Genomic DNA, 26,257 nt, shown 5'->3' on the forward strand with positions numbered 1-26,257 from the left:
CTGGTCTGTGTTCTCCCTCTACCCTCCCTCCCTGGTCTGTGTTCTCCCTTTACCCTCCCTCCCTGGTCTGTGTTCTCCCTCTACCCTCCCTCCCTGGTCTGTGTTCTCTCTCTACCCTCCCTCCACCCTCCCTCCCTGGTCTGTGTTCTCCCTCTACCCTCCCTCCCTGGTCTGTGTTCTCTCTCTACCCTCCCTCCACCCTCCCTCCCTGGTCTGTGTTCTCCCTCTACCCTCCCTCCCTGGTCTGTGTTCTCCCTCTACCCTCCCTTCCTGGTCTGTGTTCTCCCTCTACACGCCCTCCCTGGTCTGTGTTCTCCCTCTACCCTCCCTCCCTGGTCTGTGTTCTCCCTCTACCCTCCCTTCCTGGTCTGTGTTCTCCCTCTACCCTCCCTTCCTGGTCTCTGTTCTCCCTCTACACGCCCTCCCTGGTCTGTGTTCTCCCTCTACCCTCCCTCCCCTGGTCTGTGTTCTCCCTCTACCCTCCCTCCCCTGGTCTGTGTTCTCCCTCTACCCTCCCTCCCTGGTCTGTGTTCTCCCTCTACCCTCCCTCCCTGGTCTGTGTTCTCCCTCTACCCTCTCTCCCTGGTCTGTGTTCTCTCTCTACCCTCCCTCCCTGGTCTGTGTTCTCCCTCTACCCTCCCTCCCTGGTCTGTGTTCTCCCTCTACACGCCCTCCCTGGTCTGTGTTCTCCCTCTACCCTCCCTCCCTGGTCTGTGTTCTCTCTCTACCCTCCCTCCCTGGTCTGTGTTCTCCCTCTACCCTCCCTCCCTGATCTGTGTTCTCCCTCTACCCTCCCTCCCTGGTCTGTGTTCTCTCTCTACCCTCCCTCCACCCTCTCTCCCTGGTCTGTGTTCTCCCTCTACCCTCCCTCCCTGGTCTGTGTTCTCCCTCTACCCTCTCTCCCTGGTCTGTGTTCTCCCTCTACCCTCTCTCCCTGGTCTGTGTTCTCCCTCTACCCTCTCTCCCTGGTCTGTGTTCTCCCTCTACCCTCCCTCCCTGGTCTGTGTTCTCCCTCTACCCTCCCTCCCTGGTCTGTGTTCTCCCTCCACCCTCCCTCACTGGTCTGTGTTCTCCCTCTACCCTCCCTCCCTGGTCTGTGTTCTCCCTCTACCCTCCCTCCCTCTCTGGTCTGTGTTCTCCCTCTACCCTCCCTCCCTGGTCTGTGTTCTCCCTCTACCCTCCCTCCCTGGTCTGTGTTCTCCCTCTACCCTTCCTCCCTGGTCTGTGTTCTCCCTCCGCCCTCCCTCCCTGGTCTGTGTTCTCCCTCTACCCTCCCTCCCTCCCTGGTCTGTGTTCTCCCTCTACCCTTCCTCTCTGGTCTGTGTTCTCCCTCTACCCTCCCTCCCTGGTCTGTGTTCTCCCTCTACCCTCCCTCTACCCTCCCTCCCTGGTCTGTGTTCTCTCTCTACCCTCCCTCCCTGGTCTGTGTTCTCCCTCTACCCTCCCTCCCTGGTCTGTGTTCTCCCTCTACCCTCCCTCCCTGGTCTGTGTTCTCCCTCTACCCTCCCTCCCTGGTCTGTGTTCTCCCTCTAGCCTTCCTCCCTGGTCTGTGTTCTCCCTCTACCCTCCCTCCCTCCCTGGTCTGTGTTCTCCCTCTAGTGTCAGACTTGTGTAAAACACCACATGATTAACACAGTAAGTAATGTTGTATTACACAGTACTTCATTTCTGTACTGTATTTCTACTCTACTTCATTGCTGTATTTCAACTGTACCTCATTACTGTATTTCTACTCTACTTCATTGCTGTATTTCAACTGTACCTCATTACTGTATTTCTACTCTACTTCATTGCTGTATTTCAACTGTACCTCATTACTGTATTTCTACTCTACTTCATTGCTGTATTTCAACTGTACTTCATTATTGTATTTCTACTCTACTTCATTGCTGTATTTCAACTGTACCTCATTACTGTATTTTGACTTTATGACTGTATTCCTATGTTACTTTATAATACAGGGGAAGGGATGTTATATATTTACAAATATGTATTTATTCCAGTAATACTCATAGTACTGACTACTAGTAATACTCATGGCTATTTGAACATTTTTCCAAGCTGTTTATAAATGGACAGATAATTTGTGTTGATAATTTTCATGATTATGATGTTTCATTATTCACCAACATTTGATGCTTAAAGGACCTACAGCGCCTTCAGGAAGTATTCAGACCCTTGACCTTTTCCACATTTTGTTGGGTTACAGCCTTATTCTAAAATGGATTAAATTGTTTATTTCCCCCCTCATCAATCTACACACAATAATGACAAAGCTAAAACAGTTTTTTTTCATGTTTGCAAAAAAATAATAAAAATGAATTATTACATTTACATAAGTATTCAGACCCTTTACTCAGTACTTTGTTGAAGCACTTTTGGCAGAGATTACAGCCTCCAGTCTTCTTGGGTATGACGCATCCAGCTTGTCACACCTGTATTTGAGGAGTTTTCTCCCATTCTTCTGTGCAGATCCTCTCAAGCTCTGTTAAGTTTGATGCAGAGTGTTGCTGCACAGATATTTTCAGGTCTCTCCAGAGATGTTTGATCAGCTTCAAGTCCAGGCTCTTGCTGGGCCACTCAAGGACATTCAGAGACTTGTCCCAAAGCCACTGTTGCGTTGTCTTGGCTGTGTGTTTAGGGTCATTGTCCTGTTGGAAGGGGAACCTGAGCACTCTGGAGCAGGTTTCCATCAAGGATCTCTCTGTATTTTGCTCCGTTCATCTTTGCCTCAATCCTGACTAGTCTCCCAGTCCCTTCCACTGAAAAATATTCCCACAGCATGATGCTGCCACCACCATGCTTCACCATAGGGATGGTCCCAGGTTTCCTCCATAAGTGACGCTTGGCATTCAGGCCTAAGAGTTTAATATTGGTTTCATCAGACCAGAGAATCTTGTTCCTCAGGGTCTGATGGCAAACTCCAAGCAGGCTGTCGTGTGCCTTTAACTGAGGAGTGGCCACTCTACCATAAAGGCCTGATTGGTGGAGTGCTGCAGAGATGGTTGTCCTTCTGAAAGGTTCTCCCATCTCCACAGAGGCACTCTAGAGCTCTGTCAGAGTGACCATTGGGTTCTTGGTCACCTCCCTGACCAAGGCCCTTCTCCACCGATTGCATAGTTTGGCCGGGCGGGCAGCTCTAGGAAGAGTCTTGGTGGTTCAAAACTTCTTCCATTTAAGAATGATGGAAGTCACTGTGTTCTTGGGGAGCTTCAATGTTGCAACATTTTTTGGTAGCCTTTCCCAGATCTGTGCCTCGACACATTTCTGTCTTGGAGCTCTACGGACAATTCTTTCCACCTCATGGCTTGGTTTTTGCTCTGACATACACTGTCAATTGCGGGCACCTAATATAGACAGGTGTGTGCCTTTCCAAAACATGTACAATTAGTTGTGTTTACCACAGCTGGACAGCAAGTTGTAGAAACATCTCAAGGATGATCAATGGAAACAGGATGCACCTGAGCTCAATTTTGAGTCTCATAGCAAAGGGTCTGAATACTTACGTAAATAATGTATTTCGGTTTGATACATTTTTTGAAATGTATTAAAAGAATAAAAACATTTTTATTTGTATTTAATCCACTTTAAACTAAGGCTATAATGTAACAATGTGGAAAAAGTCAAGGGGTTTGAAAACTTTCTGAAGGTCGTTGTTAGCGTGTGGTATGTGTTGCATCTCCTCATATTCTGTTAAAACACCACTGTCATTACGACCAACAATGCAGAGAGAAAGAGAGCGAGACAGTGAGTGTGTGTGAGGGAGAGAGGCAGAGAGAAAGAGAGCCTGACAGTGAGTGTGTGTGAGGGAGAGAGGCAGAGAGAAAGAGAGCCTGACAGTGAGTGTGTGTGAGGGAGAGAGGCAGAGAGAAAGAGAGCCTGACAGTGAATGTGTGTGAGGGAGAGACATGGAGACAGAGAGAAAGAGAGCGAGACAGTGAGTGTTTGTGAGGGAGAGAAAGAGAGCGAGACAGTGAGTGTTTGTGAGGGAGAGAAAGGGGGCGAGACAGTGAGTGTGTGTGTGAGGGAGAGACAGGGAGGCAGAGAGAAAGAGAGCGAGACAGTGAGTGTTTGTGAGGGAGAGAAAGAGGGCAAGACAGTGAGTGTGTGTGAGGGAGAGACAGGGAGGCAGAGAGAAAGAGAGCGAGACAGTGAGTGTGTGTGAGGGACAGACAGGGAGGCAGAGAGAAAGAGAGCGAGACGGTGAGTGTTTGTGAGGGAGAGACAGATGGCGAGACAGTGAGTGTGAGGGAGAGAAAGAGGGCGAGACAGTGAGTGTGTGTGTGAGGGAGAGACAGGGAGGCAGAGAGAAAGAGAGCGAGACAGTGAGTGTGTGTGAGGGAGAGACAGAGGGCGAGACAGTGAGTGTGTGTGAGGGAGAGAAAGAGGGCGAGACAGTGAGTGCGTGTGTTAGGGAGTGAAAGAGGGCGAGTCAGTGAGTGTGTGTGAGGGAGAGACAGAGAGAGGCAGAGAGAAAGAGAGCGAGACAGTGAGTGTGTGTGAGGGAGAGAAAGAGGGCGAGACAGTGAGTGTGTGTGAGGGAGACAGAGGGCGAGACAGTGAGTGTGTGTGAGGGAGAGAAAGAGAGCGAGACAGTGAGTGTGTGTGAGGGAGAGACAGATGGCGAGACAGTGAGTGTTTGTGAGGGAGAGACAGATGGCGAGACAGTGAGTGTGAGGGAGAGAAAGAGGGCGAGACAGTGAGTGTATGTGTGTGAGGGAGAGACAGGGAGGCAGAGAGAAAGAGAGCGAGACAGTGAGTGTGTGTCAGGGAGAGACAGAGGGCGAGACAGTGAGTGTTTGTGAGGGAGAGACAGATGGCGAGACAGTGAGTGTGAGGGAGAGAAAGAGGGCGAGACAGTGAGTGTGTGTGTGAGGGAGAGACAGAGGGCGAGACAGTGAGTGTGTGTGAGGGAGAGAAAGAGGGTGAGACAGTGAGTGTGTGTGAGGGAGAGAAAGAGGGTGAGACAGTGAGTGTGTGTGAGGGAGAGAAAGAGGGTGAGACAGTGAGTGCGTGTGTGAGGGAGTGAAAGAGTGCGAGACAGTGAGTGTGTGTGAGGGAGAGAAAGAGGGCGAGACAGTGAGTGCGTGTGAGGGAGAGAAAGAGGGCGAGACAGTGAGTGCGTGTGTGAGGGAGTGAAAGAGTGCGAGACAGTGAGTGTGTGTGAGGGAGGGAAATAGGGCGAGACAGCGAGTGTGTGTGAGGGAGAGACAGAGGGTGAGACAGTGAGTGTGTGTGAGGGAGAGAGAGAGAGAGGCAGAGAGAAAGAGAGCGAGACAGTGAGTGTGTGTGAGAGAGAGAAAGAGAGCGAGACAGTGAGTGTGTGTGAGGGAGAGAAAGAGGGCAAGACAGTGAGTGTGGTGAGGGAGAGAAAGAGGGCGAGACTGAGTGTGTGTGTGAGGGAGAGAAAGAGGCAGAGAGAAAGAGGGCGAGACTGAGTGTGTGTGTGAGGGAGAGAAAGAGGCAGAGAGAAAGAGGGCGAGACAGTGAGTGTGGTGAGGGAGAGACAGAGGGCGAGACAGTGAGTGTGTGTGAGGGAGATAAAGAGGGAGAGATAGTGAGTGTGGGTGAGGCAGAGACAGAGGGAGGCAGAGAGACAGGACAGGTGTAAGAAATATGGAGTTAACTCCCTGCCTTGTACCTGTATTTGTTAACTCACCACAACTAATGAGGTGTTGTCATGCATAGGTGAAATAGGTGGTAGGGAAGTCAGGCGCAGGAGAGTCAAATGGAGTGTAAAATGGAGTCTTTTAATAATGTTCACGGAGTATGCTCCATAACACTAAATGGACATAAACAAACAAACATGGGTACGAGGACCCAACGAGCACCTATACAACAATCACACTACACTGACAATAAAACAATCTCTGACAAAGACATGAGGGGAAACAGAGGGTTAAATACACAACAGGTAATGAATGGGATTGAAAACAGGTGTGTGGGAAGACAAGACAAAACCAATGGAAAATGAAAAAAGGATCAATGATGGCTAGAAGACCGGTGACGTCGAACGCAGAGCACCGCCCGAACAAGGAGAGGCAACGACTTCTGCAGAAGTCGTGACAGTACCCCCCCCTGACGCGCGGCTCCAGCTATGCGTCGACACAGGCCTCGGGGACGACCCGGAGGGCGAGGTGCAGGGCGATCCGGATGGAGACGGTGGAATTCTGATGACATGGAAGGATCTAACACGTCCTCCACCGGAACCAGGCATCTCTCCTCCGGCCCGTACCCCTCCCAGTCCACGAGGTACTGAAGGCCCCTCGCCCGAGGTCTCGAATCCAAAATGGATCGAACAGAGTACGGCGGAACCCCCTCGATGTCTAGAGGAGGCGGAGGAACAACACGCACTTCAGCCTCCTGGAGCGGGCCTGCTACCATCGGCCTGAGGAGAGACACATGGAACGAGGGGTTAATACGGTAATGAGTGGGTAGTTGTAACCTATAACATACCTCGTTCACTCTCCTCAGGACTTTAAACGGCCCCACAAACCGCGGACCCAGCTTCCGGCAGAGCAGGCGAAGGGGCAGGTTTCGGGTCGAGAGCCAGACCCTGTCCCCTGGTGCGAACACTGGGGCCTCACTGCGGCGACGGTCTGCGCCAATTTTCTGGCACCTTATGGCACGCTGAAGGTGGACGTGGGCTGCCTCCCAGGTTTCCTCACGTGCCGAAACCAATTGTCCACCGCAGGGGCCTCGGTCTGGCTCTGATGCCAAGGAGCCAGAACCGGCTGATACCCTAATACACATTGAAAGGGAGTAAGGTTAGTGGAGGAGTGACGTAGCGAGTTCTGAGCCATCTCTGCCCAGGGCACGAACTACGCCCACTCCCCCGGCCGATCCTGGCAATAAGACCGCAGAAACCTACCCACATCCTGGTTAATTCTCTCCACCTGCCCATTACTCTCGGGGTGAAAACCTGAGGTAAGACTAACCGAGATCCCCAGACGCTCCATGAACGCCTTCCAGACCCTTGATGTGAACTGGGGACCCCGATCAGACACTATATCCTCAGGCACCCCATAGTGCTGGAAAACGTGTGTAAACAGGGCCTCTGCAGTTTGTAAGGCCGTAGGGAGACCGGGCAAAGGGAGGAGACGACAGGACTTTGAAAACCGATCCACAACGACCAGGATCGTGGTGTAACCCTGTGAAGGTGGAAGTTCAGTCAAAAAATCCATCGACAGTTGCGACCATGGCCGTTGAGGAACGGGTAGAGGTTGTAGCTTACCTCTGGGCAGGTGTCTAGGAGCCTTGCACTGGGCGCACACCGAGCAGGAAGTAACATAAATCCTCACGTCCTTAGCTAAAGTGGGCCACCAGTACCTCCCTTCAAGACAGCGCATCGTCCGACCTATCCCAGGATGACCAGAGGAGGGTGACGTGTGAGCCCAATATATCAATCGGTCGCGGACAGCAGACGGAACGTACAGACGACCAGCTGGACACTCAGGGGGAGAAGGCTCTGAACGTGACGCCCGCTCAATGTCCGCGTCCAGCTCCCACACTACCGGCGCCACCAGACACGAAGCTGGGAGTATGGGAGTGGGATCCATGGACCGCTCCTCTTTGTCATACAGCCGAGTCAATGCGTCTGCCTTAACGTTCTGGGAGCCTGGTCTGTAAGAAAGAGTAAACACAAAACGAGTGAAAAACATGGCCCACCTTGCCTGGCGAGGATTCAATCACTTCGCCTGCCGGATGTACTCCAGATTGCGGTGGTCAGTCCAGATGAGAAAAGGGTGTTTAGCCCCCTCAAGCCAATGCCTCCACACCTTCAAGGCTTCTACGACAGGTAACAGCTCTCGGTTCCCCACATCATAGTTTCGCTCCGCCGGGCTGAGCTTCTTCGAAAAGAAAGCACAGGGGCGAAGCTTCAGTGGCGTACCCGAACGCTGAGCGAGCACTGCTCCTATCCCAGCTTCGGATGCGTCCACCTCCACTATGAATGGTAAAGAGGGATCCGGATGAGCCAGCACAGGCACCGAGGTAAACTGAGTCTTCAGGTGCTCAAAAGCCCTGTTCGCCTCAGCCGACCACTGCAAGCGCACCGGGCCCCCCTTTAGCAGTGAGGTAATGGGTGCTGCCACCTGACCAAAACCCTGGATAAACCTTCGGTAGTAATTGGAAAACCCCAAAAAACGGTACTCATAATGACCTGAGGTGGTGCTAAATGCCGTCTTCCACTCATCACCCTTCTTAATACGCACCAGATTGTACGCACTCCTGAGATCAAATTTTGTGAAAAAACGTACCCCGTGCATTAACTCAATAACCGTATTGATCAGAGGTAGCGGGTAACTATATTTCACTGTGATTTTATTAAGACCTCGATAATCAATGCACAGGCGTAAACCGCTATCCTTTTTTTTCACAAAAAAGAAACTCGAAGAGACGGGTGAAATGGATGGCTGAATGAACCCCTGATGCAGGGATTCAGAGACATATGTCTCCATAGCCTCCGTCTCCGCTTGCGACAGGGGATACACGTGACTCTTGGGATATGCAGCGTCTACCAGGCGATCTATCGCACAATCCCCCTGTCGATGGGGTGGTAATTAAGTCGCCTTCTTTTTACAGAAGGCGAGAGCCAAATCGGCATATTCGGGGGGAATGCGCACGGTGGAGACCTGGTCTGGACTTTCCACCGTAGTAGCACCAACGGAAACCCCTAAACACCTACATGAGCATTCTCGCGACCACCCCGTGAGAGCCCTCTGTGGCCAAGAAACAGTGGGGTTATGACAAACTAACCAGGGTAGGCCTAGCACCGCAGAATACGCAGGAGAATCAATAAGGAAAAGACAAATCTTCTCCTTGTGACCCTCCTGCGTTATCATACACAAAGGTGCGGTTACCTCCCTGATAAACCCTGACCCTAATGGTCGACTATCTAAGGCATGAATAGGGAAAGGCATATCCACAGAAACAAAAGGGATCCCTAAACTCTGGATGAGAATGGTGCCTACTCACCTGGGGTGACGCCAGAATGCCCTGCCTGCCCTCTCTATTCCCAGAGGAACCAACCCAGCACCGACCAGCAGTGTGCCCTCTGCGACCTTGAATGGTGCTCGAGTGGGAACCCCCTCCGGTCTCCCTGCGCACCATCCCTCCCAATTCCATAGGTTCGGGAGAGAGGGTGCGGGAGGATGGAACAACCAGACCCCGATCTAGACGTCCACGAGTAGCCAGCATGTTGTCCAGCTTGATGGACATGTCCACCAGCTGGTCGAAGGTGAGGGTGGTGTCTCTACAGGCCAGCTCCCGACGGACGTCCTCGCGTAGACTACAACGGTAATGGTCGATCAGGGCCCTGTCGCTCCATCCAGCGCCGGCAGCCAAGGTCCTAAACTCCAAAGCAAAATCCTGTGCACTCCTCGTCTCCTGCCTCAGATGATAGAGAAGCTCACCCGCTGCGTTGCCTTCAGTTGGATGATCGAATACTATCCGGAATTGGCGCGTGAACTCCTCAAAATGGTCCAACTCCGCATCCTCCCTATTACACACAGCGCTGGCCCATTCCAGGGCTTTCCCGGTGAGGCATGAGACGAGGGCGTAACTCTTCTCACGGTCCGATGGTACTGGGGAGGCCACGGTTAGATATAGGTTCAGCTTAAGGAGGAAACCTTGGCAGCCGGCAGTATCTCCGTTGTATCCCGTAGGTAGAGATAAATGGATCCTCGATTCCGGAGAGAAAAAACGTTGACTGGAGATTCCGGTTGTGGTGGTGGTAGTGCTGGAGAAACTCCCTGTCTCCATTTTCTGGACAATGTGATCCATGACGGAGCTGATAACGTTAAGCTCCCTCGCTTGTTCCTGAACGTGTTCCTCCAGCTCCATGGGCATAGTGTCCTCTCCTGCTGACTTCATATATTGGTCAGAGATTCTGTCATGCATAGGTGTAATAGGTGGCAGGGAAGTCAGGCGCAGGAGAGTCAAATGAAGTGTAAAATGGAGTCTTTTAATAAAGTCCACTGAGTATGCTCCATAACACTAAATGTACATAAACAAACAAACATGGGTACGAGGACCCGGCGCGCACCTGTACAACAATCACACTACACTGACAATAAAACAATCTCTGACAAAGACATGAGGGGAAACAGAGGGTTAAATACACAACAGGTAATGAATGGGATTGAAAACAGGTGTGTGGGAAGACAAGACAAAACCAATGGAAAATGAAAAAAGGATCAATGATGGCTAGAAGACCGGCACCGCCCGAACAAGGAGAGGCAACGACTTCGGCAGAAGTCGTGACAGGTGTAGAGTAATTTTTCAAACAGCAAGCAAACAAAGTCTGGTTTTAAAATCAATTGAGAATGAAAATAGTTTCTGAAAGTATTTAAAAATATTTCCAGCTCTCTCCCTTTTGGTAACCACTCAGCATGAAAGGGAAAAATGTAATGCTCTGATCCAGTGAAAATGTTATAAAATACCTGATTACTTGTTATCCCTTGCACAAATAGCATAAAGCTGTGTCTTTCCCAAGCTTACTTGCACTGGAAACTCTGAGGGCAGAGAATATTTTATACGTTTAATGTTTGCTAGTGTGAGTTTCTAGTGACCCAGTTGATAGTTGATACAATGTTTCAAGTTCGTTGCAGCCATGCATAGTCAATGTGATTTATAGGATATTTACTTTCATGAGGATATTTTCTACTTGCAGGCTGCAATGTTTTTGTGTTGGCTTGATGTAGACGGGGCGGCAGGTTAGCCTAGTGGTTTGAGCGTTGGACGAGTAACCGCAAGGTTGCAAGTTCAAATCCTTGAGTTGACAAGGTACAAATCTGTCGTTCTGCCCCTGAACAGGCAGTTAACCCACTGTTCCTAGGCCGTCATTGAAAATAAGAATTTGTTCTTAACTGACTTGCCTAGTTAAATAAAGGTATAAAATAAAAAAAATACTATTTTACATAGTTGGCAAAAGTTACTTTTAGATTTGTATAATTTTCATTTAGATGAATATAGAATTTAGATTAACCACAGACAATGATTTTGTTCCAAGAAAATGTGCATATGAAAATCCTAATTGGTAGAAATGATAAAATAAATTGCCACTCCAAATTGAAACGTTTTTTTTTTTTGGGGTGTAGCCTATTACCAGCAACTTCAGGAGCGTAACGGCAGAATCTGAAGGCCAACAGCAACTGGAGACGGAGCGTCTGGTTAGGCAATCTTGATCTCTGACTCCCTCTTGAGTTATTTGTGAGTCTTAATTATTTAATCAAATAGCGTACTTAAAGCATCAGACAAGTTCAGTACAAATATGTAACGGCTGTTGGTGGAAGAAGGTGAGGACCAAGGTGCAGCATGATAAGTGTTCATGATTTATTAGTAGAACTGAACACTGAATAACAACACAAACAACCTAAACAGTTCTGCATGGTGCAGACACAAAAACAGAAAGAAACTACCCACAAAACACAGGTAGGAAAAGGCTACCTAAGTATGGTTCTCAATCAGAGACAACGATAGACAGCTGCCTCTGATTGAGAACCACACCCGGCCAAACACACAGAAATAGAAAACATAGAAACCGAAACATAGAATGCCCACCCCAACTCACGATCTCTAAGGCCAGGGCGTGACAATATAGTTGATTTTATTAAAACATATAGGGTGTGTCTATATATGGAAAAATACCCTTTTAGAAATTCTGACCAATCGAAAAGACCACTCTTTTTTTTTGTCGGTGACAGCCTGACTAGAAATGCAGGAAATTCTGAGGGAGGACCCCTCGCCAGGTTATGTCCCCCCACTTATAAAACCAAAGCTGTGCCACTCCCTGACAGGACAGACAGAAAAAGGGTTTGATCAGTGTTAATATACCCTGAGAGTACAGAGAAAGGGTTTGACCAGTGTTAATATACCCTGAGAGGACAGAGAAAGGGTTTGACCAGTGTTAATATACACTGAGAGGACAGAGAAAGGGTTTGATCAGTGTTAATATACCCTGAGAGGACAGAACAAGGGTTTGATCAGTGTTAATATACCCTGAGAGGACAGAAAAGGGGTTTGATCAGTGTTAATATGACCTGACAGGACAGAAAAGGGGTTTGATCAGTGTTAAAACCTCTTGAGCATAGGGAGACGCTTGCGTCTCAACTGGCCAATTGCCTGGGGAAATGCAGAGCGCCAGATTCAAATAAAATGGTATAAAATTCAAACTTTCATTAAATCAGACATGTAAGATACTCAATTAAAGCTACACTCGTTGTGAATCCAGCCAACATGTCCAATTTTAAAAATGCTTTTCGGCGAAAGCATAAGAAGCTATTATCTGAATGCATGCACCCATCTGAACCAGTAGTAAACAAAAGAGCTAGCGTAACAGGCGCTACACAAAACGCTGAAATTAAATATAAAACATGCATTACCTTTGACAAGCTTCTTTTGTTGGCACTCCAATATGTCCCATAATCATCACAATTGGTCATTTTTTTTATTAATTCCATCCATGTGTACCCAAAATGTCTATTTATAAAGCATGTTTGATCCAGAAAAAAACAGCTTACCTCCCTTACCTCAGCTAGCCTCCCTATACCTTCCCTCCCTTGTCTGTGTTCTCCCTCTACCCTTCTTCCCTGGTCTGTGTTCTCCCGCTAGCCTCCCTCTACACTCCCTCCCTGCTGTGTTCTCCCTCCCTGGTCTGTTCTCCCTCCCTACGGGTATTCTTCAACATAAATGCGTAAAACAGGGCATTCACAGCTCAATAGGGACGCATCGGAACGCAGGGCTTTCAAAAGATGAGTCACTTCCGGATTGGATTTTTCTCAGGCTTTCGCCTGTAACATCAGTTCTGTTATACTCACAGACAATATTTTTACAGTTTTGGAAACTTTAGAGGGTTTTATATCCTAAACTCTAAATGATATGCATATTCTAGCATCTTGTCCTGACAAAATATCAAGTTTACTACAGGACCGTTTTTTTTCCAAAAATGAAAATACTGCCCCCTAGTCATAAAAGGTTTGGGGAAAACCGGTTGAGAGTTTCTGTCGGCTGAATGAGCGACACTGGTTGAGCATTGCTACAGCATTTCCCTCCAGAAACCGTGAGAAAGTTGTCCGGCTGCGGGGGCGAGGGGATTCATACTAACATTACTATCTGTACTTACTGGTGGCACAGACGCTGTTTCATCCTTTCCTGAAATTACCCTGCCTAACGATTGCGTCTGAAGCTGGGTCTGTAGCACAGCTGTCCTCGCCGTAAGGCGATCGTTCTCCTGTATATTATGAGTATAGCGACTGCAATTAGAAGGCATAATGTTAATGTTACTACTTTGCTTCGGCTGTTGGAGGTCCTAACGAACCATGTCCAGACAAAGCGTCCGGAGTGAAAATGTTGAATGAAAAAAAAAAAGAATTGAGGGAAAAACAAAAATATAAATGGTAATTAAAAAGTAAAAACAGTAAAGTTGTCATGTAGCAAAGTAAGGTTGGCAACAGATCGCACGGCAACACGTAAACAAGTCTGCAAGTTGTGACCGGAAATGGCGTCAAAATCACAGGCTATAATAGCTATTTGAGTGAATGGTCAGTTAGTGCGCCTTGGTCTCATGAATCGCGCTCCCGAGAGAGTGTCCTCTCGTTCCAGGGCATATATTCAGACAATGAAATTCTCCGGTTGGAACCTTATTGATGATATTTGTTAAAAACATCATCAAGATTGATTGCAGACATCTTTTGACTTGTTTCTACAACCTGTAATGGAACTTTTTGAGTTTTTGTCATGGAGGAAATGGTCGCGCCTCAATGAAGGTGGATTACTGGACTGAACAGCTAACAGGTGGGCTGATGATGGGCTTTATGGAACTTTATGGAACAAATCAGTCATTTATTGTCAAACTGGGATTCCTGGGACTGCCTTCTGATGAAGATTATCAAAGGTAAGTGAATATTTATAGTGCATATTCTAACTAACATTGACTCCAAGATGGCAGAATTGTCTTGTTGTTTTCAGCAGGTACTGAGCGCCATTCTCAGATTAGGCTTTTTCCGTAAAGTTTTTTTTAAATCTGGCACAGCGGTTGCATAGAGGATCAATCTTTAATTCTGTGAATAACACTTTTTTTCAATATTTATTGATTTTTTAAAATTATTATTTTATTTTTATTATTTATTTCTGGGAAAATCACTAGAAGTTTGGAATCAAAATATTACTGCACGTCACGCGCCAATGTAAAATGAGATTTTTGGATATAAATATGCACATTATCGAACAAAACATACATGTATTGTGTAACATGATGTCATATAAGTGTCATCTGATGAAGATCATCAAAGGTTAGTGATTCATTTTATCTATATTTCTGCAATTTGTGAGTCCTCTATTTCACTGGAAAATGGATGTGTTGTGACTTGACTATGACCTAACATATGTGGTGCTTTCGCTGTAAATACATTTCTTAATCGGACACCATGGGTAGATTAACAAGATGTTTATCTTTCATTTGCTGTATTGGACTTGTTAATGTGTGAAAGTTACATATTTATACCAATTATTTTTTTTATTTCGCGCACTGCCTTTTCAGCGGAATGTTGAGGTGGGGTTCCGCCACCTAAAATATTTTATGTCCTATAATGTCAACACAGCCCCTCCATTTAGGGAGGATATCAGTCTGTTCATGTTGGTTGTTCATCCCCTGTTCTGTCTGTCCTGTCAGGTCATATTAACACTGATCAAACCCTTTTTCTGTCCTCTCGGGGTATATTGACCTTTCTAGGGCAGGCGCTCCGCTAGCGGAACCCCTTGACAGCATTCTGCTGAAAAGGCAGCGAGCGAAATTCTATTTTATTTTTTTTAAATATGTGACTTTCACACATTAACAAGACCAATACAACAAATGAAAGATACACTTCTTGTTAATCTACCCATTGTGTCCGGTTTCAAAAAGGCTTTACAGAGAAAGCACAACATATGATTATGTTAGGTCAGAGCCAAGTCATAAAAACACACAACCATTTTTCCAGCCAAAGAGAGGAGTCACAAAAAGCAGAAATATAGATATGATCTTCATCAGATGACACTCATAGGACATCATTTTACACAATACATGTATGTTTTGTTCGATAATGTAAATATTTATATCCCAAAATCTCAGTTTACATTGGCACGTTACGTGCAGTAATGTTTTGATTCCTAAACATCAGGTGATTTTGCAGATAGCCACATCAAATCCCAGAAATACTCATAATAAACATTGATAAAAGACACAAGTGTTATTCACAGAATTTAATTAATTAATGCAACCGCTGTGTGAGATGTCAAAAACACTTTAAGGACAAAGCATAATCTGAGTACGGTGCTCAGAGCACAATCCAGCCAAAGAAATATCCGCCATATTTCTAACAGAAGTTAGAAATATGATTATAAATATTCACTTACCTTTGATGATCTTCATCAGAATGCACTCCCAGGAATCGCAGTTCGACAATAAATGACTCATTTGTTCCATAAAGTCCATCATTTATGTCCAAATAGCCACTTGTTGTTAGCGTGTTAAGCCCAGTAATCCATCTTCATGAGGCGCGAGCACTACGTCCAGACAAAAACTCGAAAAGTTCCATTACAGGTCGTAGAAATATGTCAAACGATGTATGGAATCAATCTTTAGGATGTTTTTAATATAAAACTTCAATAATGTTCCAACCGGAGAATTCCATTGTCTGTAGAAAAGCACTGGAACGAGAGGTGACTCTGTCGGGACCGCGCGTCATAAGCCTGAGACACTCTGCCAGACCACTGACTCATTCAGCTCCCATTCCCCCTGCTTTATATCAGAAGACTGAAACAAGTTTCTAAAGATGGTTGACATCTAGTGGAAACCGTAGGAAGTGCAACTTGACCCCATAGACACTGTGTATTTTGTAGGCCAAGCTTTGAAAAACTACAAACCTCAGATTTCACACTTCCTGGTTGGATTTTTATCAGGTTTTCGCCTGCCATATGAGTTCTGTTATACTCACAGACAGTTTGAGAAACTTCAGAGTGTTTTCTATCCAATACTAATAATAATATGCATATATTAGCATCTGGGACTCAGTAGGAGGCTGTTTACTCTGGGCACGCATTTCATCCAAAAGTGAAAATGCTGCCCTCTTTCCCAAACAGGTTTTAAGATGTACTTTAAAATAGTTTTACTGAAGTACTTTACACCACTGATAATATCAAAGGCTGAACTGAAATCTAACATTACAGCTCCCACAATCATCTTATTATTAATTTCTTTCAACCAATCATCAGTCATTTGTTTCAATGTAGTACATGTTGAGTGCCCTTCTCTATAAGCATGCTGAAAGCCTGTTGTGAATTTGTTTACACAGAAAAAGCATTGTATTTGGTCAAATACATTTTTTTTCCCAACAGTTTGCTCAGATTTGGGAGCAAGCTGATAGGTCTGCTGTTAGAACCAGAACATGCTTTTCTTTTACTATTTGTATTTTATGCAGGATTACGATGGCTCACTGTTCATTGGTGGTATTTCCTGCCTAAGTTTGTCGTCTTTGCAAATGAAGTAATCATGAAAATAATTGGCAACATCAAATGGTTTTGCGATGAATAAGCCATGATTCGATGAAAGATGGAGTTGAATTTGTCTTTCACTACTGTTAAAAAGCTCCACCACTATTCATAACATCTCCATCACTACTGAAAACAGCCCCCATCACTACTCCTAACAGGATCTATCACTACTGATACCATTCTCCATCACTACTGAAAACAGCCCCCATCACTACTCATACCAGCATCTATCAGTACTGATGTCATTCTCCATCACTACTGAAAACAGCCCCCATCAATACTGAAAACAGCTCCCATCACTACTCATAACAGGATCTATCACTACTGATATCATTCTCCATCACTACTGAAAACAGCCCCCATCACTACTGATATCATTCTCATCACCACTGATAACAGCCCCCATCACTACTGATATCATTCTCCATCACAACTGAAAACAGCCCCCATCACTACTGATATCATTCTCCATCACTACTGAAAACAGCCCCCATCACTACCGATACCATCTCCATCACTACTGATAGCCTCCATCACTACTGGTAACATCACCTGTTACTACTGGCAACAGCCCCCATCACTACTGATATCATTCTCCATCACTACTGAAAACAGCCCCCATCACTACTGATATCATTCTCCATGACTACTGATAACAGCCCCCATCACTAATGATATCATTCTCCATCACTACTGAAAACAGCCCCCATCACTGCTGATACCCCCCATCACTACTGGTAACAGTACCTGTTACTACTGGCAACAGCCCCCATCACTACTGATACCCCCCATCACTACTGGTAACAGTACCTGTTACTACTGGCAACAGCCCCCATCACTACTGAAAACAGGCCCCATCACTACTGATAAAAGGCTCCATCACTACTGATAAGCTGAAGTGTAAGCTGAAAAAAGTGATAAGCTGAAAAAAATATTTTTCTTTACTATTATTTTGACATTTCACATTCTTAAAATAAAGTGGTGATCCTAACTGACCTAAGACACTGTCATGCCCTGACCTGAGAGAGCCTTTTTATGTCTCTATTTTGGTTTGGTCAGGGTGTGATTTGGGTTGGCATTCTATGTTCTGTTTTCTATGTTTTTCTATTTCTTTGTTTTGGCCGGGAATGGTTCTCAATCAGGGACAGCTGTCTATTATTGTCTCTGATTGGGAATCATACTTAGGCAGCCTTTTGTGTTTGTGGGAAGTTATCTTTGTTAGTGGCACTATAGCCATGTTAACCTTCACGGTCGTTACTTCATTTCTTATTTTGTTGGCGTCATTTACAAAATAAAGGAAAATTACGCTCACCACGCTGCACCTTGGTCTCATTCCGATGACGGCCGTGACAGAACTTCCCACCAACAAAGGACCAAGCAGCGTGGAGAAAGGGACTCCTGGACATGGGAGGAGATCCTGGGTGGCAAGGGTCCCTTGAGGCAGGCTGGGGAGTATCGCCGTCCAAAGGAAGAATTAAAGGCAGCGAAGGAGGAGCTGTGGCGATATGAGGAGGTAAGTCAACGTAGCAGGCACGAGAGGCAGCCCCCAAAAATAAATATTTGGGGGGGCACAGGGGGAGATTGGCGGAGTCAGTTTATAGACCTGAGCCAACTCCCCGTGCTCACCGCGGGGAGCGAGTGACCGTGTAGGCACCGTGTTATGCGGGAAAGCGCACGGTGTCTCTGGTGCGCATGTAAAGCCCGGTGCGCTCGGAGCCAGCTCTCCGCAAGTGCCAAGCGAGAATGGGCATCCAGATAGGGCGGATTGTGCCAGCTCAACGCTCTTGGTCTTCGGTGCGCTGTTTCGGCCCAGGGTATCCTGTGCCGGCTCTGCGCACTGTGTTTCCAGGGGGCTGTGACTGCTCAGTGCCTCCTATGCCTGCGCTCCGCCCATGCCGGGCTAAAGTGGGCATTCAGCCAAAAGGAGAGGTGCACGTGTTAAGCACCAGATCTCCAGTGCTCCCCCACAGCCCGGTTCATCCTGTGCCTGCTCCCATAACCAGGCCTTCTGTATGCCTGGTGGGCCCTGTGGCAGCCCCACGTACCAGGCTGCCTATACGTCTCCTCCCATCAGTGATGATCCACAGTCTGGGGAACAACGCAACGAGGGTCCCCAGTCCGGGGCCCGCAAAGAGGGTCCCCAGTCCGGGTCCCTCAGCGAGGGTGCCCAGTCCTGGGCCCGCAACAAGGGCTCCCAGTCAGGGGCCCGCAACGAGGGTCCCCAGTCCGGGGCCCGCAGTGAGGGTCCCCAGTCCGGGGCCCGCAACGAGGGTCCCCAGTCCGGGTTCTATGATGAGGGTCCCTGCACCAGAGGCGCCACCAAAGTGGGGTGAGCCAGAGGTGGAGCGGGGTCTAAGTCCCACTCCAGAGCCGCCACCGTGGATAGATGCCCACCCAGACTCTCCCCTATAGGTTCAGGTTTTGCGGTCGGAGTCCGCACCTTTTGGTGGGGTACTGTCACACCCTGACCTTAGAGAGCCTTTTAATGTTTCTATTATTTTCACATTTCACATTCTTAAAATAAAGTGGTGATCCTAACTGACCTAAGACACTGTCACACCCTGACCTTAGAGAGCCTTTTTATGTCTCTATTTTGGTTTGGTCAGGGAGTGATTTGGGTGGGCATTCTATGTTCTGTTTTCTATGTTTTTCTATTTCTTTGTTTTGGCCGGGAATGGTTCTCAATCAGGGACAGCTGTCTATTATTGTCTCTGATTGGGAATCATACTTAGGCAGCCTTTTCCCTTTTGTGTTTGTGGGAAGTTATCTTTGTTAGTGGCACTATAGCCATGTTAACCTTCACGGTCGTTACTTCATTTCTTATTTTGTTGGCGTCATTTACAAAATAAAGGAAAATGTACGCTCACCACGCTGCACCGTGGTCTCATTCCAACGACGGCCGTGACAGTCAGGGAATTGTTACTAGGATTAAATGTCAGGAAATGTGAAAAACTGAGTTTATGTGTATTTGGCTGAAGTGTATGTAAACTTCCAACTTCAACTGTATATTCATCCTGCCCTGCCTTTCCAAAAAATGTTAAAGCCAAGTTAACAAACAGATCACCGACCATTTCAAATCCCACCGTACCTTCTCCACTATGCAATCTGGTTTCCGAGCTGGTCATGGGTGCAACTCAGCTACTCTCAAGGTCCTAAATGATGATATCATAACCGCCATCGATAAAAGACAGTATTGTGTAGCCGTCTTCATCGACCTGGCCAAGGCTTTCGACTCTGTCAATCACGGCATTCTTATCGGCAAACTCAATAGCCTTGGTTTCTCAAATGACTGAGCAGCTTACCGATCACTGTACCGATACACAGCAAATCTGTAGATAGCACACCCAACTACCTCATCCCCATATTGTTATTTATCTTGCTCTTTTGCACCCCAGTATCTGGCTTCCTTGCTTCCTTGCTGAGCGGCCTTTCAGGTTATGTTGATATAGGACTCGTTTTAGTGTGAATATAGATAATTTTGTACCTGTTTCCTCCAGCATCTTCACAAGGTCCTTTGCTGTTGTTCTGGGATTGATTTCCACTTTTCAGAGTCAAAACCCACAGAACCTACCACACAAGGCAAAACATGGGATGAATGCAGGAGCAGATTTCAGGAGCAGGACAAGACACCCTATTTTTGACTGATGACTGACGTAAGGGCATGATAGGCCTATCTGAATATATGATTAGGATGGTCATAATGCTTCTTGATAGTGTCATAAAGTGTATTTTCTACGAGTTTAATTTAAAATATGAGGGGGAAAAATGCGTGACTGTTTCTCTCAGCCTCATGACAAAATGTTGCATTCATCCCAGTCATCAGCAGCAGAGCATTAGGGTTGGTGCATGTATGACATCAATGTGGGCGTAATAACAATGATAATTTATTGGTCAAAGGTACATTTCAGAAAATCATATAGGATATGTTGTAATGGGATATGGAATGTTTTGCCTTGCGTGGTAGGTTCTGTGGGTTTGGACTCTTATGTAGGTGTCATAACCAACCATAAAATAACTACAGTGGTAGGTTCTGTGGGTTTTGACTCTTATGTAGGTGTCATAACCAACCATAAAATAACTACAGTGGTAGGTTCTGTGGGTTCTGACTCTTATGTAAGTGTTATAACCAGTCATATAATAACTACAGTGGTAGGTTCTGTGGGTTTTGACTCTTATGTAGGTGTCATAACCAGCCATAAAATAACTACAGTGGTAGGTTCTGTGGGTTTTGACTCTTATGTAGGTGTCATAACCAGTCATATAATAACTACAGTGGTAGGTTCTGTGGGTTCTGACTCTTATGTAGGTGTCATAACCAGTCATATAATAACTACAGTGGTAGGTTCTGTGGGTTTTGACTCTTATGTAGGTGTCATAACCAGCCATAAAATAACTACAGTGGTAGGTTCTGTGGGTTCTGACTCTTATGTAAGTGTTATAACCAGTCATATAATAACTACAGTGGTAGGTTCTGTGGGTTTTGACTCTTATGTAGGTGTCATAACCAGCCATAAAATAACTACAGTGGTAGGTTCTGTGGGGTTTGACTCTTATGTAGGTGTCATAACCAAACATAAAATAATGTAAGATATGTCACAATAGGTCTAAATATGTGTTTAATGGCAGTGTTGTGACCACATTATGACACGTGACATATGTCAGCTGTTATGACATATGATATAGTTATGACTGTGTCATAACATGTTATGATGCTGGGTGTCAAGTAAAGTGTAACCATTTTAAGTGTTTCTAAAATCTATGTGACACATGAATGGTGGAAAAATGAATGGAGCCATTTCCCTGTTTGACAGCTGGGTTTTATGGGTATTATGACTCATACTGTGGTAACCTATGGAGTTGGAAAGAGAACAAACAGATCTGGGACCAGGCTAGACAAGTATAAAGTTCCATTTGAAAATGCAGTTGTACATGTTATTACATTTTTATCCTTTATTTGTGTCCCGTGTGTCCAACACATTTCATCTTACCCAAAGATGTGGCCTATCTTCTGATTCAGGCAAGTAGCCAAGGTTAAAGTTAAAAAGCAACTTCCAATCAGATGTCAGACCCGACCTGTCCTGAGTAGAATAATATTTGCCTAGCAACACTCTCTCATTGGCTAGAAATGACTAGTTGCTGGGAAAATGAAACTTAACAGAATGTAAGGTGCAGCACATTGGGCGCTTTAGTATTGCATGAATTTTAGACCATTCCATTGGTCGAAGTAAATCTCCACCCACCTGCGGCACCTGGCTATGCAAAACCAGCAGGCCCACTGCTTCAGGGCTCTCAGTGACAACAGGGGACAACAATATACAGATCCGTGCAACCACACTAAAAGTGAGTATTCAACTTAACTACCTTACTAATTAAATGTTGTACAACAATCTACTCTACAGTAGTTGAATAACTGTAGCACAATATTAAGTAGACCTTTTATTGATACCAGGTCTGTTAACATTTATGCATAAATAGTCATATGATTGCATCACTTAACATCAAAATGTCAAAACAATATAATCATGTAGCTGTAACATTCACATTCTGCTATATGTGTGTATTCATACATATTGTTTAATATTGTTTAACAGTGAAAGAGGAAACATGGTTAGACTTTTACCTGAAACATAGTGTAGTATACAAACATTTCCCTTGTTTAGTGCAGAGATAGTGTAGTATACTGTACCTTGGTGTCAACACCCATCTTATAGCAGGTTGTTGCTGTGAGGGACACACCTGCAGGTTTTTGTCAGTACTGACTAAGGTCACGTTCCACTGCTTAGAGGTTGCATGTATTAACCAAGGGATGACTGATAGATAAAACACATGATGTGGTTAGCTGATATATAAAATACCTATCCAGGTGTTGTAAGATCTGGTGTCAGCAACATCTGAGCAGAGGAACAGAGGAACACATCCTTTGTGTTCAGACACCTCCTGATTTACACATTTAGCACTGGTTTCAGTTATACTGATTCCACTTCATTATTGTCTGAACTGTTCCTGTCTGTCTACACAGTAGATGTGATGTTTGATGGTAATGGAACACAGCCTCTAACTGGTCTGTCTGGTCTTAACAGCAGCAGACAGGCAGCGGTAGAATAATAACCATGTTTAGAATGTCATTTGATACGCCCCATATGAGCACATGTACGTCTTATCTTAGGGAATGTACTGTGTTTTACAACAGTTGTACCGCATATCATTACTGTTTTTATAGTTAATAGTTTTATAGTTTTTATTGTTTAAATGTAAAATAGCTGAAAAAATAATAATAATTTAGTCTTTCCTCATCTGTGAAAGTTGGAACTTGGCTTTGGATGAGTCACTGAAGAAATGTGGACTTTGTTTTTTGTAATGAAGTCATTGTCTGTTTCCATGTTTCTGATTGGCTGCAGTAGTAGAAATGGAACGAGGAAGGACTCTGAAGATTCTGATCCTGGTGACACTCTGTCTGCAAGACTTCACTGGTCAATGCCAAGGTGCACACACACACACACACACACACACTACACACGCTACACATGCTACACACACACACATACTGTGCATGAATACACACATAGTGTCTTGATAAATGGCTACTGAAAACGATCAACTTCTTGTCTGTTTCCCGTTTTAGGGCAGCCTTCTAACCTGAGGATAGTTCTGGTGGGGAAGACTGGATCAGGGAAGAGTACAACAGGAAACACCATCCTGGGGACGGAGGGGTTTAAAGTGGGGGCTTCTCCAGTGTCTGTGACTGCACAGTGTGAGAAACAGAGTGGAGTGGTGGATGGGAGGAAGATTGATGTCATCGACACCCCGGGGCTCTATGACACAACAATGTCTAAAGAAGAGATAAAAAGTGAAATAGAGAAGGCCATCTACATGTCAGTCCCAGGACCTCACGCCTTCCTGCTGGTGATCAGACTGGGGGTAAGGTTCACAGAGGAGGAGCAGAACACTGTGAAGTGGATCCAGGACAACTTTGGAGAAGATGCCTCAATGTACACCATCTTGCTGTTCACTCATGGAGATCAACTGAAGGGCAAAACAGTCAAAGGGTTTCTTGCTCAGAGCAAAGCGCTACGGAGACTCATCAATATGTGTGGGGGCAGATATCACTCCCTAATCAATGACAAGAGAAAAGACAACACTCAGGTTAGAGAGCTGCTGGAGAAGATCGAGGAGATGGTGGTGGAGGACAATGGAGGAGAACACTACACCAGTGCTGACTATGAAGAGGCTCAGAGAAAGATCAGAGAGGAGAATATGTTTTACTGTAAACTGGCAGCGTACGGCAGTCTAGCCGCAGCAGGACTAGGGATGGTGTTTGCTTCACCAGTATTGGTGGCAGCAGGTGTAGCTGCAGGCTTCAGCCAAGGGTTTGAATGCACTAAGGAGATGCTAGGCTTTTAAAACATCGGGGGTACGTTCAGTTGGTCTTAACGTTTCGCTACGTATGGCAATGGTACTTACTGAATGATATAACAGTTCTTTCAAAAGCATTTGCAATGTTATAGATATGCTAGCCGTGTGGCAGTATGGCCCTAGCAGGGTGTGAACGTGGAAAATCTTAACAAAACACTCTTGCTGCACTGTACACAATTCCCCTCTCATGATCCATAGTTACAACGTTTCTCAACTCAAATCATGACCATTTATTTTAGTGGAGGTGTATGTATCTAGTGGGGATACATAGCATACATTAAATGGTAGTGTATGTATCTAGTGGGGATATATAGCATGTATTAAATGGTAGTCTATGTATTTAGTGGGGATACATAGCATATATTAAATAGTAGTGTATGTATCTAGTGGGGATATATAGCATGTATTAAATGGTAGTGTATGTATTTAGTGGGGATACATAGCATGTATTAAATGGTAGTCTATGTATTTAGTGGGGATACATAGCATATATTAAATAGTAGTGTATGTATCTAGTGGGGATATATAGCATGTATTAAATGGTAGTGTATGTATTTAGTGGGGATACATAGCATGTATTAAATGGTAGTCTATGTATTTAGTGGGGATACATAGCATATATTAAATAGTAGTGTATGTATCTAGTGGGGATATATAGCATGTATTAAATGGTAGTGTATGTATTTAGTGGGGAGACATAGCATGTATTAAATGGTAGTGTATGTATTTAGCGGGGATATATAGCATATATTAAATGGTAGTGTATGTATTTAGTGGGGATATATAGCATGTATTAAATGGTAGTGTATGTATTTAGTGGGGATATATAGCATATATTAAATGGTAGTGTATGTATTTAGTGGGGATATATAGCATGTATTAAATGGTAGTGTATGTATCTAGTGGGGATATATAGCATGTATTAAATGGTAGTGTATGTATTTAGTGGGGATATATAGCATGTATTAAATGGTAGTGTGTGTATCTAGTGGGGATATATAGCATGTATTAAATGGTAGTGTATGTATTTAGTGGGGATACATAGCATGTATTAAATGGTAGTGTATGTATCTAGTGGGGATATATAGCATGTATTAAATGGTAGTGTATGTATTTAGTGGGGATACATAGCATGTATTAAATGGTAGTGTATGTATTTAGTGGGGATATATAGCATATATTAAATGGTAGTGTATGTATTTAGTGGGGATACATAGCATGTATTAAATGGTAGTGTATGTATTTAGTGGGGATATATAGCATATATTAAATGGTAGTGTATGTATTTAGTGGGGATATATAGCATATATTAAATAGTAGTGTATGTATTTAGTGGGGATACATTAAATGGTAGTGTATGTATTTAGTGGGGATATATAGCATATATTAAATGGTAGTGTATGTATTTAGTGGGGATATATAGCATATATTAAATAGTAGTGTATGTATCTAGTGGGGATACATAGCATGTATTAAATGGTAGTGTATGTATTTAGTGGGGATATATAGCATGTATTAAATAGTAGTGTATGTATTTAGTGGGGATACATAGCATGTATTAAATGGTAGTGTATGTATTTAGTGGGGATATATAGCATGTATTAAATGGTAGTGTATGTATTTAGTGGGGATACATAGCATATATTGAATAGTAGTGTATGTATTTAGTGGGGATATATAGCATGTATTAAATAGTAGTGTATGTATTTAGTGGGGATATATAGCATGTATTAAATAGTAGTGTATGTTCTTGTGGGGTGTATGTATTATGGGTAGTGGGTACTGGCTGTATAGGGATATTAAACACAACTGTTGTTATGAATACTCCTGTTTCCAGTTGTTTTTACACATCCTGATACAGTCCTTGAAATATATTTTCCAGATGGCATAGTAGCTTTAAAAAAAACGTTTTTACGGCAGGATTTATTTTTGTGTTAACTCGCAACTTGAATCACAACAATTGCAGCACCTGTCTTTCTGTCTACAAAATAATTCAGTGGAATGTGTGTGTTCAGTCTATGTGCTTAAGGGCTGTATTCAGTCCGGGCGGCTGAAGATCCGTGCTGTAGTGGGATTCAAATTTAAAGGCAATATTCCCACCCTTCTCCTCAGAGAATTTCATACAAATAAAAATTGTAAAACATTTAAAGTTGTCCTTTTTGAGATAAAAACTGTCAGGATTTGGCCAGGGTTGTTCCAGTTGTTGGTCACTAGATGCCCCCATTGTGCTTTTTGTCCTTATGTTTTTCCCTTGATCCCCATTATTATTTGCACCTGTGTCTCGTTTCCCCTGAGTGTATTTAAACCCTTAGTT

General features: G+C 44.9%; 1 protein-coding gene across 1 annotated transcript in view; it reads left to right on the forward strand.

The window, feature by feature from the left end:
* The window catches only part of LOC135536689 (uncharacterized), a 51,562-nt gene extending 25,795 nt beyond the window's left edge, over positions 1–25,767 (forward strand). Inside the window, exons 7-12 of the mRNA XM_064962946.1 lie at positions 7,503–7,625; positions 17,902–18,043; positions 18,501–18,859; positions 21,758–21,870; positions 22,929–23,012; positions 23,153–25,767. Coding sequence (XP_064819018.1) covers positions 7,503–7,625; positions 17,902–18,043; positions 18,501–18,859; positions 21,758–21,870; positions 22,929–23,012; positions 23,153–23,931 — 1,600 coding nt within the window. The 3' untranslated portion in view covers positions 23,932–25,767. The remainder of the gene's footprint in view (positions 1–7,502; positions 7,626–17,901; positions 18,044–18,500; positions 18,860–21,757; positions 21,871–22,928; positions 23,013–23,152) is intronic.
* Positions 25,768–26,257: the final 490 nt, after the last annotated feature.

Source organism: Oncorhynchus masou, unplaced genomic scaffold, assembly GCF_036934945.1.
Source record: "Oncorhynchus masou masou isolate Uvic2021 unplaced genomic scaffold, UVic_Omas_1.1 unplaced_scaffold_650, whole genome shotgun sequence".
In the NCBI taxonomy this organism is placed as follows: Eukaryota; Metazoa; Chordata; class Actinopteri; order Salmoniformes; family Salmonidae; genus Oncorhynchus; species Oncorhynchus masou.